We start from the raw sequence: 16,217 nt of genomic DNA, 5'->3' as shown, positions 1-16,217 counted from the left end.
TGTTTTCCAAAGAAGTCCAGGAGCGGCGGCCACCAGTCCAGGAGCGGCGGCCACCAGTCCAGGAGCTGCGGCCACCAGTCCAGAACAAATCGAGTTGGACAACAGAGAAACATCCCGGTCGACCTGGTTAAATAAATGCAGCCAGAGCCTTCGGACCCTCATACCCATCCGCTGCTCATCATCTCAGTCAGTGTAGTTTGATGACATTGTTTGTCCTCTTTTTGATTCTTTTGTATGTCACTCAATGAATAACTCTTGGGTGACAGATTTTACAGACTAACGATACGTATTGGGTGCTGTCTCCATGTCTAGGCCCCACCCCCTGGATAGAGCAGGTCTCCTGTCCTTTGCAACCTTTTCTTGGCTGACCCCCACGATGTGGGCCTTGTTCAATAGGCTGGACCCAAGCTCTCTCAAACTGTCTACTTTTGATGCTTCTGACCCCAGCGGAGAAAGGTCTAACACACTCATGGCCACACCCAACATTTCTGTATTCATTTAATGCAATAAATACAAGACAATATATTCATAGACATTTGTTTATAAACGGATAACCAGTCTATGCTAAAATTCTTACCTTAAAATGGATTCATGAAAATATTAGGAAATGATTAATGAGTCAACCTGTGAGTGTGTAGTTCCTGGTTTACTGGCGTACTAATGTAATATGGCTGATGTGTTGTGCACAGACTCAACAGACTCTGGAGGGAAGAAGTGTCAAGGGTGGGCCTGGAGAGGGCCTCTGTGATGAGAGTTATCCTTCGATTTCAAAGAACCCGGCTGATTCTGTCCGTCTTTATTGGCATCCTTGCCATGGCAGCAATGTTTCTGGGCCCGGTAATAACATCTGAAGCTGTATATCATTACCAGTGCTTCCTCTATTGGAGGAGCCGTTTTCTACCATTGCATTCAGTCTAAATGTGTATGAAGTATTTTTTTTAACACTGAAATCTCCACTATTAAAATAAATGCATACAAGGCTTTACTTAGTTTAAATATGCAGGTATACTCAGCTTAGTTTACTTAAAGTAAATGTTCTCATGATGCAAGTGAAGGCTGTTTTGGTGACCTCACTAAAGTTTTGACTAATCAAAGTTGTTTAATGTTGAAAGTTATTTTTGTGTGATACAAACTGCTCTGTCCTCTCAGGCTGTTGTGGTTCATAAGATCCTCAAATATACGGAGGACCCAGAGAAGTCCACGGTATTATACGGCGTGGGTCTGTCCTTCGCCCTGTTCGCCTCAGAGTTCTCCAAAGCCTTCCTGATCTCCTTGTTGTGGGCGGTGAACCTGCGCACTGCAGCCCGACTGAAGGGAGCCTACTCTCTGTTGGCCTTTCAGAAAGTCATCTCTCTGCGGGGGAACAGCGGCATTTTAAAGGGAGAGGTAGGGCGCGATCTCATACACCGTAATCACATGACCCGTCGTTTGGGAGATCTTCTACTCTGGATGAATTGTAGAAAGTAGCGCGGAGATAATGTGTCAAATATACCTCATTTGAGTTGGAATTGGCAAGAAATATAAACTTGGCCCAATAGCTCGACATAATCGGCATGTGTTTTAAAAGAAATTAGACCTTTTGCTGTACTGCGGCGACACAATTCGGAAATTGGATTCATTTGAATTTTGACACAGCAAATCTATTGGCCCACTTTGTTTTGCTCCACTTGGAAATGTTGAAATTCCTCTTTGTCAACTCCCCCTTGTTGATCAGAGTACCTGCCACATACACCGCTGGTTTTATTCAAATGCATGAGATTAACATGGCACAATCTGACTATAAATTAACTCATTCAAACGTGAAACGAATACAACAGTTGGGAAATGGTAATGAGGAAACCAGCAGCTGATAACTTTGTCTTCCAACAAGATTAAACCAGCTGAACTAACTTGACTCAACTGTCCGTCCCCTGGAATGGCCCCACGTGACGTTTTGTTCTGGTTTGTTGCATGAGTTTGTCTTTCATCCCGATTTACAATGAAAGACCTTCTTGGCTGTAAACATCTTGTGTAATTGTGTTACTACCACCATTGGAGCAACGTGCACCAGTAACGCAGGCTTTTGCTAATGTCTCTCATTCAGGTGATTAGTCTTTTGTCCACTGACGGCCACAAATTATTTGAGGCCGTAGTGTTGGGGACCTTCCTGCTGGCCACTCCCGTGCTCTTTGTTATGTGCGCCATCTATTCCTGCTACGTTCTTCACTACACCGCACTGGCTGGAGTCTTCATCTACGCGATCCTCATCCCGTTACAGGTTTGTATGTTAAACGGCACGGTTATCAATTACAAGCATTGTCACTTGCAGTGGGAGATAACTGGTTTAACATGTACTTGAGCCCAGTGCTGTAGTGGTAAAATTAGAGGTGGGTAAACTCTGAATTTTGTGATCATACAGACCTCGACGCGAAGCAACGCAACACAAAGCGTTGCGACTCTGTAAGGCTGTCCTGGCTATATTGCATTATGTTATCAGTAAAAGTCATATACAATCAATGACAATGAATACATGTGTTAGTAGTTTATTAAATTTAAGAAAACAGTAAAGAAAAGTATGTCAACACAACACAATTGCAGATTAAGAACTATCTACATATGGAGTCTCCTTTGTACAGTAGTGCCCAGAGGGCCTCCTTGTCCTCCACGTCAGGTCCTGCCTTGCACAGAGGAGCCATGAACCCCAGAACACGCGTTCTGGGGTTCATGGCTCCTCTGTGCTTCTCCTCTCTCTATTGGACCTGGTGTTTCTCCTCCCCCTGTGCTCTCTGCAGCATTGCCTGTCCTCTCACTGCCTGAAAAAATATGTTGAATTTAAGAGTTAACCAGTTAAGCAGCCTGTCAATTACACTGACAACATAAGTTAAAGGAACACTCATGTACTACCTATGTCATCATAAATAGCCTATACAACATGTTTTTTTCACATTGAGAACTGATTTATTTTCTAATCTACGCGTCACCAGGCGATTTTCTTTTACCGTGCACGACCGACGAACACAGAGTGCGCGACTACTACCCCCCCGTCGGACCTTCTCGACCGGTCTGCGAAATATTGTCTGACATGAAACCGGTCCGTGAGGTAAAAAGGTTGGGGACCACTGGGCTGATCAAACGTGTACGTGTTTACACACCTCCTGGATCCTGATTGGTCGCTGCTGCAGCCGCAAGGCACTGATTGGATGCTCACAGAACGTAATACAGCGGACTAATTCAGACTACGGCGTTTATATGTTCAACAATAGGAAACGAAGTCTTAGCTGTTTTAAAATTACACCAAGTTTATTTCGGATTATTCCAACGGAAGAATACAAGGCGCAGGGAACTTTGAGGTGCGTAAACGCTTTTCCAAAATTCTAGAGGTGCGTAAACGGCGTTTACATGCGTTTACCCTCCACTACAGCCCTGCTTGAGCCACATGGCAAGGAGATACGGTTCTCTGCAATAATCCAAAGTTATACACACAACTATCTATTGTCTAGGCCAAGGCAACTTTGGTTATTTCGTAATAATTCTGCTATAGACATGGACAGCGCTGAGGTACCTGTAGTTGTGGTTTTTCAGCTCGTTTGTCAGTTGACAAAGTTTATACTGTTTTCAGGGGTTCATTGGCCGGCTCACAAACAAAGTCAGGAAGAAAATGGCATCGATAAGAGACCACCGTGTTCAGACAATGTCTGAGATTCTTAGAAGCATCAAACTCATCAAGATGTACGCCTGGGAAGAGTCCTTTGAAGAGAAGGTTGCAGGTATGGAGTCGGAAAACTTGGTTGTTCAACATGTTAAGTCTTGTTTTGAATATCACCATTACCTTTTTACAGCAATTTAACAGCGGAGCTTGTTGTCAAAACAGGAATGTAGTGTTGTGTGCCACACCTCCCCGAACACGTGATGCTGTCTTGCTTCTAGGCTTCCGGAAAAAGGAGGTGAAAAAACTGCGGACTGTCCTTTACATCCAAAATGGCAATACCAGCCTCACAAACATCGCCCCCGTCATCGCGACCGTTCTCACCTTCATATTGCACACTTCGTTGCGCTTGAAGCTCAACACAGCTGATGTGAGTAGTGCAGCAGTGCAGCACACCTTGCCATCATGCCCACTGCGTGAGGTGTACTGAAAAACAACGACAGGGTTCTACAGTTTGACAGTCATTCTTTTTTCATTAACAGGCCTTTACCACCATCGCCATCTTCAACTCCTTGAGGTTCTGCTTGGCTGTTATACCTATTTCTGTGAAGAGTCTGGCCGATGCTTATGTCTCAATGAGCCGGCTGAGGGTAAACTCCACTGTTTTTGTCCGGCTCCGCTGTTCTGCCCGTGACGTCACTACGATCTAACATCATGTAATTTTGCAGTGATGTCACCCAACCTTTAGAACTTCCAGCTCGTGCCTTCTAATGGTGATACATTATGATCTGTAAATATGGCCTCCCCACCAAAGCTCTTAATCTGCAGCCTTAACAATGACAACCTGTGGTGCGAAACGATCTTTAATACTTTTGTTAGGTTCCCACTTGTTTTTCCGTTTTTGGAAATCACTACAACTTGATTGCCAGTTTTTAGCTTTAACAAAAAACAATTCCCCCTTAAAGTCTTTTTTATAAAACACAAGAGCTTATTGCTTATCAATTTATATATTTCAGAAGTTAATACGGATCCAGAATCCGGAGCCCTACCTGATCCATCGGACTGGCAGTGACTCAGCCATTGTGATGGAAAATGCTACATTTTCCTGGAAAGGAGCCGACCTGCCAGACTCCCCAACCATCACAGATAATGGGGAGACGTCCCAGAATGGGAGGACCGATACTCTGCCAACCTTGAGAAACATTACCTTCACACTGCCCAAGGTGTGTTTTACCTCTGGTGGGGATCAATGAAGCAATGTAGATCAGGTTAAACCCTAAAGTTCTTATCTCTTGAAGGGCAAGCTGCTTGGCATCTGTGGTAACGTGGGCAGTGGAAAGACGTCACTGATTTCCAGCATTTTGGAACAGGTTGGTCCTCATTATGTCTTTATTCTTTTACAATTGTTTTGACAATGTATGACATTTTTATCAGTTGTTATAATGGTTGCACAAAAAATTGCTCCTTATTAACCTATTGGTTAAACCAGGGTGCTATTGCACAAAAGTAGAAGAAAAAAATCCAGGATAACTGAAAGCGCAGCTTGACTTAGTGTTGCATGTTGAGCCGGGATGAGAAGGGGGAGCTAAGTCAATCCAGGTTTACATAGCTGGGATAAGTGTGCGTTCAGTTTTCTTAAATAGACCACGGGGTCGATCACAGATTTACTGATGCAGAAATGGAGAAGACGCGTGGAGCATATTTTTCATCCGCTGAGCAGTAACTCATTATGGAAACATGTTGGTGGAGCATATAATATGCAAAAAAAGCAAATACGGCAGCTGTTAAACAGAAAAAGCCTGGCAGACAATCGTGGACCGACGGAATGAGTAAGGATTTAGAAATCTATGTACTAGGAGACTGTTTTACCATATTCCCAAATCTCTAAGCTGTGTCTAGTTCCAAATACCTTTCTACAATTAATGTTCATACAGAACAAACATGACAAAAAAGATCTTGGCAACAAGTCAAGCTAAGATATAAACATTTTGCCGGCTGGTAAGTTTGCAAATGGTTTGTAGAAATTACTTGAAAGATGCCTGCTCACATATTTGATCAACTTTTTAGTAATCTAAAATTCATGTAACCCACAAAAAAAGCACTTCCATAGACAGTCGCTGTCACTGGCACTGATCTGTGACTAAACACCCTCTCACGTCTGAAAGCATATGTCTATCAGTGCTTCATCCAAAACATTGTTCAGAAATGGGCATCATGATGCAGGAAGAAACACCAGTGAATGGGACTTTATATATCGCCGTCAACTGCTACATGTTTATTTCGGATCAGATCGGCAGCTGATTAATCTTAGCCTGGCTGTTAGCCTTCCCTGGAGCAGGCTAGCTGCAAAGAATAAATTGCCATGGTTACTTGGCTGGGTTTAAGTCAACCTGCTTTCCTGCAACCAAGTCGAAGCTAAATTCATGCAGGATAACTTGAATATCCCGGCTTAATCCCGTATCCTGGTTTTGTGCAATAGCCCCCAGATCTTACAGATGCCATGTATCATGCAGCTTTCCTCATGGTGGTTTTTCTCGTTTCTATGTTTTAGATGCACCTTCTGCAGGGCTCCGTCACAGCTGATGGGACTTTTGCCTACGTTTCCCAGCAGGCCTGGATATTTCACGGGACTGTTCAAGAAAACGTCATAATGGGGGAACCGCTTGATCAATCAAAGTATATAATCACTTTACCCACGTACCTTATAAGTAAACGGACCGTTTTGAATATTGAAACAAAAGGGCTCTTTAAACTGAACGCACTGACTGTCTCTTGCCATCTCTTAACTCTGTTTCTGACTCTGCAGATACAACAGAGTCTTGGATGCTTGCGCCCTCAGAGCTGATCTGGATATCCTCCCTCATGGTGATCAGACTGAGGTAGGGGCTTTCTGCTGTAGGCTACTCTACATTCCCCAGACTTAATTTCAGTTTCAATTCATGAAACTGAAATTAAAATTGTCCAGTGATACAAAAAACGTAATCTACTGTGCAACATTGTCGCGGATGTAAACAAACGTTGTGTTCACGTCTCTAGCTGATGTTTTTGTAGCTGGACCTAGTATTATTGTAACTTACTGAAAGGGAAAAGCAAATGCTTTGTCTCATGTTGTCGGTGGTCTCATCCGCGTTCTGCTGCTCTGTTGGCAGATCGGAGAACGGGGGCTGAATTTGTCAGGGGGGCAGAAGCAGAGAATCAGCCTGGCCAGAGCGGTCTATTCTAATGGGGACATCTTCATCCTTGATGATCCGCTCTCTGCTGTCGATGCTCACGTGGGGAAACACATCTTTGACAAATGCATTAAGCAGGAGCTTCAGGGAAAATCCATCATACTGGTAACACACCAGCTCCAGGTAGACTGTCATTCTCTAGTTACTAGTCTAGTAGATCGTGAATCCTAAATAGCTCAGTTTTAGAGTTGCATTTCTCAATGATATTTGCATACTTGTTTAAAACCAAATGACTTTCAGGTGTGGTAAAGCCCAAAGTAACATTGAATCAAATACCAGTGAGTTAATGCAGTTTGTTTTTTCAAGCGTGAATTGTAGACGTTATTGTAAACCGCAGAATAAGAACCTCAAATATGTAGACACGTATTGTTTAGACTGCGCTGAGTAGAACTATGGTCTGAGAACTATGCTGAGAGCATTTATTGACGTGGTTGTCCTCATTTGTGTGTCTCAGTACCTGGAGTTCTGTGACAACATTATGCTGGTGAACAATGGTGTGGTGCAGGAGGCTGGGAACCACCAGGACCTGATGAGAGCTGATAACCACTATGCTCAGCTCATCAGCAACTACCAGATGGGAGAGTCTGAGGTAAAAAGCAAAACGTTCAAACCTCTGTAGTGGGATGTCTTAGATTCAAGTTTTACTAGCTGCAAAAAGCCTTCCCCCTGTTTGTTTTTTACAGCTCTGATCAAAAATAAGCTGTAAACTAAATGTGTTAAACGTTTAGAAGAGGCAGAAACGTACTGTTAAAAATGAATTGTTGATCCTCTGCTTTAGGTTGAAAGTGAGTCGTCACCTTGTCAAGACTGCAGTCATTTCAGCTTTTGTTTAAATAAATAAATAAATACATAAATGTCTTCAGACTCCCATTGAGGCGGAAGTGTCTCCCCAGGACGCTGCCCGGGGGATGGACATAGAGCCAACGGACCAGGCCAACAGTGGATTAGTGAACCACGGTATGGAACTCAGGAAAACGTGTTTGATCCCATATGATCTAAAATAGATCTTATGGGATCATTCTAGACATCACTTCATGGTTTATAATTCATAAAAGTTAGAAAGAACATTGAACTTGTAAAAGTTTTCGAACACCATAAAAGACGTGGCAATAAATCCACAATCCCGACTGCCCCAGCATACTGTTATTTGGTTTGGCCGTGTCTGGTCTCCAGCATAGAAATGACAGGAATTTCTTCTATCATTTTTATTGATCTCCCATCCCTACATCGTTGTTCTTTCAGCATTTAATACTGTGGGCGAAAATGATGACACACTGACAACTGGACCAGGAGGTGGGTCTGCAAAACTTTTAAAATCATGACTCTTGTGTCGTATGTTCAGCCACTTTCAGAGATTACATCTGAACTATGTCCGATGTATTTCAATCTGGCAACGCAAGGGACAAAGGATGCGTCAATTTAGTGACCAGAAGTACTGGCTGCAATGTTTAACATCTTCTCTCCCAAGATCTGTCCTATATTTTCCTCCCCATTCGTGAGCTAACAAATGGGTGCAACATTATAAATGGATCCAGGATGGAATATGTCCACATTCTCCCTTAATTCAATAATCATCTCTTCTCTTAAGCTCCGGTCGGTGATCAGCTGGTCAGTCAGGAGGTTGTCACAGAAGGTGCAGTCTCCTGGAGAATCTACCGGCAATACTGCAAGGCAGCAGGAGGTGTGACCGTGTCCAACACAGACCTATGCATTGGTGTGATTTTATCCAATACCAATTCACACATGAACAACATGATGTCTTATGTGACTGTGCTGCTGCAGGCTACATAGCATCTCTCCTCACTCTCCTGAGCATCGGCCTGATGATTGGATCCACGGCCTTGACCAACTGGTGGCTGAGCTTTTGGCTGAAGAAGGGTGACGGGGTAAGAACTAAATCTGTTTGTTTGGTTGACATCCTGTGTCTTATCGCCTCCACCTCCCCAGTTTATTCAAACCCTGTGTTCCCCGGTCTGTGGTGGTTAGTTGCTATCAGGGTTCAAAATATGAGCAGGACTCTCACTCGGCGCGCAAATAAATCGCACTGTGGTTGTGTGACTTCCCTGCACATTGGATGATTCCTGAGCTACCGAACTTTTCAGTTAAGGTGCAGATTTACGTGGTTTGCTACAGATGTAAAAGTGCATGTCATGAGTTGGACAAAGACCCGGGACGAGCAGAATGTAGTAATGTGGACATTAGATATTTCAAACATGGAGCGCGGCCCTAACAAGCAGTGCTAAAGGAAGCGGACATCGGAGGGTGACAGCTAGAGAAGCTACACGCCGAGCAGCACGTCTCTTTGGTGCCGGCTCCGTACACGACACATTTTCCGATGCGCGCTGGCCGTCTGCTGCCGGCAGTTCAAAGTCGTAAACTGAGGGTGTAGCGGCGTTTCTTGTTTGTGACAATGTTTGTCATTGAGCTGCAGAGACGTGACTTGCGCAAATGACCGTAAGTCATTGCAGGTGTTGCATCTGCTGCAATCATGACGTCAATAGATCGAGACCCACAAGTAGCGTCAATTCAACAGAAATGCGGTCAATTTGTTACATATCTTTAGGGCTGTCGGAATATGCAATAAAATAACACATCTCACACTATCTGAAATCGCATGCTTTAATGTTTGATGCAGCGATATTAATTTTGCATATAAATAAACGTCACCAACATTTAAGTTGAAGCCTGTCACTTCCTTGTGGAAAGGGGGCGGGGCTTAGGCAGCGCGCACACAGACACGTGAAGAGAAGCAGTGAACCCAACGAAGCTATAATATCACCCAAAACAACAACAATTTGCCAGTCTTCAACTTGAACTACTGTCGGTTCCTCCGGACTGCTCGTGTGCCTCCTTTGGGCGGGAGGAACGCCGTTCCCGGACCGCCGCCCTGCGTTCCGGCCGGCCGGTTGTTAGCGGGCTGGGGCGCCCCGTCTCTCCCTGCAGCCGCGGAGTGCGTTGGTGGTCGAAGCCCCGCGTTAAATCGTCCCTGCTGCGCAGCGCGCTGGACACATTTTCTCGAACCAGACTCATCGCACCGCCCGATGCGGTGTCCCTTGCACTTATTTTGTTTTAATTAGGATATTTCACGTTACGTTTCTAATATCTAACTATTCTGACAAATAAAACGTTCTTTGTACTTTAAAATAGCGTACTTTTATTACTATGTTACTATATTGTAATGATCAGTGGCATAAAATGGTTTGAAAATAATCACACAACAAATTCATCGTGACAGCCGTACATATCTTTGGTTCCTGCACAAGCATAAATATAATTTCCAATGAAGTAATTCATACACTTACGTCTGTTGGATACTGAGCGTATGAACTGTTAATAAAAAGTGTTTGTTTAGGCACTGGGATCAGGAAAATCCTGATTGATACTCATCCAGTTGATAATTGTAAACCTTAAAAACAGACTTCTTGGGGCCTGATTGAATGCCAGAGGAAACACTTTATGCCTTGGAATTCTTGTTAGTTTATACATTAAGTGAGAAAATGTATTTAAACTGAGATTTCACAATCTTTGGTCATGGAAATCCATGTGTCAAAATATGTATGAACCCTGCAAATTATATCTAACATATTTTCTTTTAGTCATCCAATAAGACCTCCTCCTCATACCAAGGCGACGTCTCAGAAAACCCAAACCTGAAATTCTACCAAATTATTTATGGCGTGATGTTGGCCATCGTGGTGGGACTTGCCATCATCAAAGGCTTCTCCTACACTTGGGTGACCCTGAACGCGTCCTGTAAACTCCACGACACCATGTTCAAGAAGGTACTGCTGACTGGCTGACCCCCCCCCCCCCCCCCCCCCCCAGCCATCTACATACCACCAAACATAACATTTTACCTGATGAAATACATGATCGCTGAAAAGAAATCTGTTAAGATTTTCCCATATAGTTTACTGTTACGACTGTTGGAACAACCGTGAAAGACCAAACTCAAATGCAGGAGATAAGGAGAAACTGTCTCTACCTTTCAGAAAAGGGTCACTTAGGTCAGAAACAACATAGAGTAAGAAATGACCGGTCAAAATAAACACCCGGACCAGGTAATGCAGACAAAGGAGTGGCTGAGAGAAATGCATCTACTTCTTTAACTCATAAGATCAACTCGAGTTAGGATGCTAATATTTTTTGTCATGTTTTGTACTAGTGAAATGCCATCTCCCCTCATCCCCTTCAAATGGCCTACTGACTATAATAATGTATATATGGTCTATTGTTCTTTCTCAGATTTTTGCCAGTCCCATGAGTTTCTTTGACACGACACCAACAGGCCGCATTATCGATCGCTTCGCCAAAGATCAAGAGGAGGTGGACTCGGCGCTTGCCCTCTACATGGATCCTTTCTTACAGTATTCTTTCATGGTGGTGTTCACTTTTGCCACCATCTCTGGAGTCTTCCCCCCGATGCTGGTGGCCGTGGTTGTCATTGGAGCATTGTTCGGTCTCATTCTCTTGTGAGTCTACACCAATTTTAAACATGATACTATTGATTCTATGGATACTTTTGCGGCACCTGCTGATTGCACGCAAGTGTATTTTTTTTTAGGGGGGGGCGTTACGATCACGTAGATTCAGTTTTCCGTTGACGTTGTCTTCAAAGCAGGTGCATTAAATTCTTTTTTTTTTTTTCCTTGCAGTTTTTTAAAACTATATTAAACATGTAGGTTGTGATTCATCTACAGTTTCTCCCAGAGGAGCATCCGTAAGATGAAGAGGATGGAGGACATCAGTCGTTCTCCCTACATCGCTCTCTTCACCTCCACCCTGGAGGGCCTCAGCACCATCCACGCCTACAACATAAGAGACAGTCGCATAAAACGGTAAGTCAGCGACGTTCCTCATCATGACCCTTGAACTTTCAATCAATTGCGTGCCTCCTGTTTACAGTATTGTCAGGGGGACAATGTTAACACTACTTTAAAATGGCAGAAAATGTATCTTTAATGCACATTTTTAAAAATGTTATTACAATTTCATATTTATATTGCATTAAAATATTTTTATAATGCATTATAACTTTTGTTATAACCTGGTTAAGTTACTTTGAGGTCAGTTTGCTTTTAGTAAATTGTAAAAAAAATCTATATCTAATCTTTTAAACGACAGCAATGTTTCCCCAAGTGTACGGCCTGGAACAAATTTGTTTGTAATGGGGTCCCCACCAGACCAAATTGCACCACATTTGACCTTGAATTCCCGTTAGTACCGAGTACTACACCCGTCAAGTGTAAAGTACATCAGAAAAAAGGTTGTCATCACTCGCTTGTGGCAGCAGTTTTACATTTGAAATCAATGTCTCCAACCCAGTTTGAGTCTTAAATGCTGGTTTTGGATCATTGGGGTGAAGCGGTGCATTATGTTTGTTCACAAACCTGTTTATCACGTTGCAGGTTCATGGCACTGATTGACATAAACTCCAACTACCATGTAATGTTTCACTGTGCAACACGTTGGCTCTCCTTCTCCCTGGACTCCATATCTGCATGCATGACCTTGACGGTGGCCCTGATTGTTGTGTTAATCAGTAATGAGACCATCAGTCCGTCTTTCAAAGGCTTGGCTTTGTCATACACCATACAGGTAACTTTGGAAAATAAAATGAAGGCACCTGTGGTGCATCTTTTGTAAAGACATTGGAATTATCTGTAAAATACGTGCTAAATACATTGCCGTGTGGTCCAGCTGACAGGCCTGCTTCACTATACAGTGAGGCAAGCAACGGAGGTGGAGGCCAGATTCAACTCGGTGGAGCGGCTGCAGGAATACATCACGGTCAGATACTCACCAATCATCCTTCCTTGTCTTCTTGAAAGTGTCCATCACACTAAAGCGAAACCTTCTCTTTGAAGTTGATGACACGCCTCCTTTCCCATCCTTCAATGTAGGTGTTGTTTATTGTGTACAGGGTTGTAAGTCTGAGGGCCCAAGGCGTATCCAAGAGGCCCAAGTCCCAGCAGATTGGCCGACGAGCGGAACCATCACCTTCAGGGGCTATGAGATGAGGTACCGAGAAAGTGCACCCATTGTCCTGAAAGGACTAGATTTCGTCATCCAGGCTGGGGAGAAGCTGGGCATTGTGGGAAGGACAGGCTCTGGTAAGACCCTGACTGATTCCTGGAGTTTAGACTCATAACTTTGTTTTCCATGCAGGTTGTGATTCGTGAAAATTAGAAAAAGGTCTAGATTACACAGATGTATTACAATTGTTGATTTAAATTTGAGGGAACGATCACTTGGTTACCTTGATTGTCAGCCTTGAATCTTGCATTAATATAATTGTATCTCTACAGTGCAAATGTTACAGCCCTGTGATTCGACAACCTCTTTGGATTTGAATGTGACTGAATTACTTGGATTACAGTGTTAACATCATACAGTCAAGACATGGCTTTAAGAGGCTGAGGGGGACACTGCCTCGATAAACCTTCAGGGTGACTACTGGTTTCTTCCTCTCTGTAGGGAAGTCCTCTCTAGGTGTGGCTCTTTTCCGGCTGGTGGAGCCGGCAGCAGGAACCATTCTGATTGATGGCATTGATATAACAACCATTGGTCTGGAGGATCTGCGCAGCAAGTTGTCGATCATCCCCCAGGATCCTGTGCTATTTATTGGCACAGTAAGGTATCCTAAGCTAACTCCAGCAATAGGTTTTCACTCGGCTACACACTGCTCTCACCGCGGGGGCTTCAATTCCTGCAGGTACAACTTGGACCCCTTCAACAACTTCAATGATGAGGCCATCTGGATAGCGCTGGACAAGACCTACATGAAGAACTCTGTATGTTCACTGAAAAATATGACGCAAAGTATATCCATTTTCCGTGTGCGGTCAGTTATTCAAAGTATCATCAACCAAGAGTTTCATCCTGGTTTACAAGTTTTAGTTCTAGTCTTCTAGATATTTCTCCCAAGACCTTTTTCATCTGACCAGTAATCCCTAAGCACAATCACAACTGATTGGGATGTGCATCTCATTTATCTGACCAGATGGTTGTCCTTTTTTATTTAAAAATAAATGATGAAGCACAGCATTGGTGGGATAATTATTCCATTCTTAAGTAAAATGAGCAGAAGCTAGTAATGTCACGCTGTGAAAATACAGCATCACATCTCTTGAAAGCTAATATTAGGAGCTTTATGTTGGTGTGTAAGAGTAGTGAGAAATGCACCCGATGAATTTAACACAATGCTACATTCGATTATTGTATAAATGGTAGTAGTTGGTGTTTCACTTTCTTTCACAATCATTTGGGCTATTAAAGTGTTTTCAGTATTGTTTGGTTTCCTCAGATCTCCAGGCTGGAAGGGAATCTCAATGCAACAGTAACAGAGAATGGAGAGAACTTCTCTGTAGGAGAGAGACAACTCCTATGTATGGCTAGAGCACTACTTCGCAACTCCAAGGTTTGTACATGAATCTGCTCCTATTTTACTGCCACTAAACAGCCCCAGGATTACTACTGCCACGTGTCATGTTTTCACATACCAATCAGCTGCCAGTAGGCTTTAAAAGCTGCAGAATTTTCTGGTGGAGTTTGTGTTCCCCTCTAGCCTGTTACCATCCGAATGCAGTTTGTTAAAGAGGTATGGTTTGTGTCCTGCCTATAACCCATCAGCCTTATCTGACTGACTTTCAGAGAGACCAACTCTATGACTTTATGCTATAATTGATAAAAGGTTATTGAGGGAAATGACAGATCATGAATAGAATGCTTAGTGGTGGTTTTGCCATTCAGAAGTATTAACATATATATTTTAACCAGATGGTAAATAAGGGAATTTGATCTTTTTCCCCTCTGGGTCTGTTGGGACGATGTGGTAGACCAGAAATACTACCGGTTGAAGCGAGGATCCCTGTCTGAGGGAGCCACAAATAAGACACTTAATAGTCCAGGCTTTGTGTCGCCAGCGGCTAGACCCCATGCTGTATAAGACTGACTGTGATGCCCAATTCATTGAAATCGTTGCATTTTCATCCTTGCTTGCGTTGGGGTCCTTCCCCTGCTTCCAACTTTGAAACTAAGGTGTAAAAATAACCAAAGTAACTGCTTGTGCTATTGATGTCATTCCCATCAGTTAGCCACCACAACCAACCCTGTTCTCCTGTCCAAAAGATCATTATTTTGGATGAGGCAACAGCATCCATCGATGCAGAGACTGACTCCTTGATCCAGAGCACCATCAGTGAAGCCTTCAAGGACTGCACCGTGCTCACAATCGCTCATCGTATCAACACAGTGATACATGCAGATCGTATTCTGGTCATGGAAAATGGCGAGGTAACAGGAACACAGAAAGATAAAGCTTGTGTTCTACTAAACCTAGATTAACTAAGTTATTCTTCTGACAGGTGGCAGAGTTTGACCAGCCAGATGTTCTGAGGCAAAGACCAGGCTCTATGTTTGCCTCGCTCCTCGCTGCGTCCCCCACTGAACACCTACACCAAAGAGACCCTGTGGCACCACTACAAATAACTAAATGATGTTCAACTATACGACCAAATCTTAATCAGTCCTGTCGGTGTTATCCGGTATGACCGAGAAGGCACGTTTTATGAGATGTATCCATCTTTAGTCTGCTGAAACAAATGGTTGTTTTGGGGGTTTTCTGAGTGGATTTCAATGTATACTTAAAATATATTGCATAATACATTTATTTATTTTCTGTCAAAGTGGGGAATTTTTCAATCTGCTGTACTAATATGCAAGGTATTTTTCATGGCGGGTTGGTTTTTATCTAATGCATGAACAAGGTGGCCGCCGCCACAACATGGAAATGGATAATTAAAACGTTTTCTATCCACAAGTTTTTTTTCATTTATTTTAACACTGAAATACTCCCATTAAAATAAATGTGAAGGCTGTTTTGATGACCTCACTAAAGCCGAGGACCCAGAGAAGTCCACGGTATTATACGGCGTGGGTCTGTCCTTCGCCCTGTTCGCCTCAGAGTTCTCCAAAGCCTTCCTGATCTCCTTGTTGTGGGCGGTGAACCTGCGCACTGCAGCCCGACTGAAGGGAGCCTACTCTCTGTTGGCCTTTCAGAAAGTCATCTCTCTGCGGGGGAACAGCGGCATTTTAAAGGGAGAGGTAGGGCGCGATCTCATACACCGTAATCACATGACCCGTCGTTTGGGAGATCTTCTTCTCTGGATGAATTGTAGAAAGTAGCGCGGAGATAATGTGTCAAATATACCTCATGTCTGAAATATAAACTTGGCCGAACAGCGCGACGTAAGACTAATCCAAAGTTATACACAAACATACATTTATTTTGTAGGCCAGAGGTCACTAACTGGCAGACCGCAATCCGGATCCGGACTCCGTAGCCGTCCCATCCGGACCCG

The 16,217-nt window shown here is 43.5% G+C and overlaps 1 protein-coding gene across 1 annotated transcript; it reads left to right on the top strand.

Moving 5' to 3' along the window:
• The first annotated feature begins 318 nt into the window (after positions 1-318).
• On the top strand, positions 319-15,674 carry LOC144385290 (ATP-binding cassette sub-family C member 12-like). Its single transcript, XM_078084904.1, has 28 exons — positions 319-456; positions 690-837; positions 1,150-1,386; positions 2,084-2,257; positions 3,599-3,746; positions 3,907-4,055; positions 4,168-4,275; positions 4,642-4,848; positions 4,924-4,995; positions 6,177-6,301; positions 6,432-6,504; positions 6,775-6,978; positions 7,310-7,444; positions 7,719-7,812; positions 8,098-8,148; positions 8,444-8,536; positions 8,638-8,741; positions 10,452-10,637; positions 11,101-11,327; positions 11,556-11,693; positions 12,264-12,453; positions 12,556-12,645; positions 12,779-12,968; positions 13,333-13,492; positions 13,571-13,649; positions 14,162-14,275; positions 14,986-15,150; positions 15,222-15,674. The coding sequence occupies exons 1-28, from the start codon at positions 377-379 to the stop codon at positions 15,351-15,353; spliced, it is 3,873 nt and encodes a 1,290-aa protein (XP_077941030.1). The 5' UTR covers positions 319-376; the 3' UTR covers positions 15,354-15,674.
• The last annotated feature ends 543 nt before the right edge of the window (positions 15,675-16,217 follow it).

This window comes from Gasterosteus aculeatus, chromosome 12 (genome assembly GCF_964276395.1).
Source record: "Gasterosteus aculeatus chromosome 12, fGasAcu3.hap1.1, whole genome shotgun sequence".
In the NCBI taxonomy this organism is placed as follows: domain Eukaryota; kingdom Metazoa; phylum Chordata; class Actinopteri; order Perciformes; family Gasterosteidae; genus Gasterosteus; species Gasterosteus aculeatus.
Note: the sequence above shows the minus strand (reverse complement) of the source record. Positions and strands in the feature narration are given on the sequence as shown.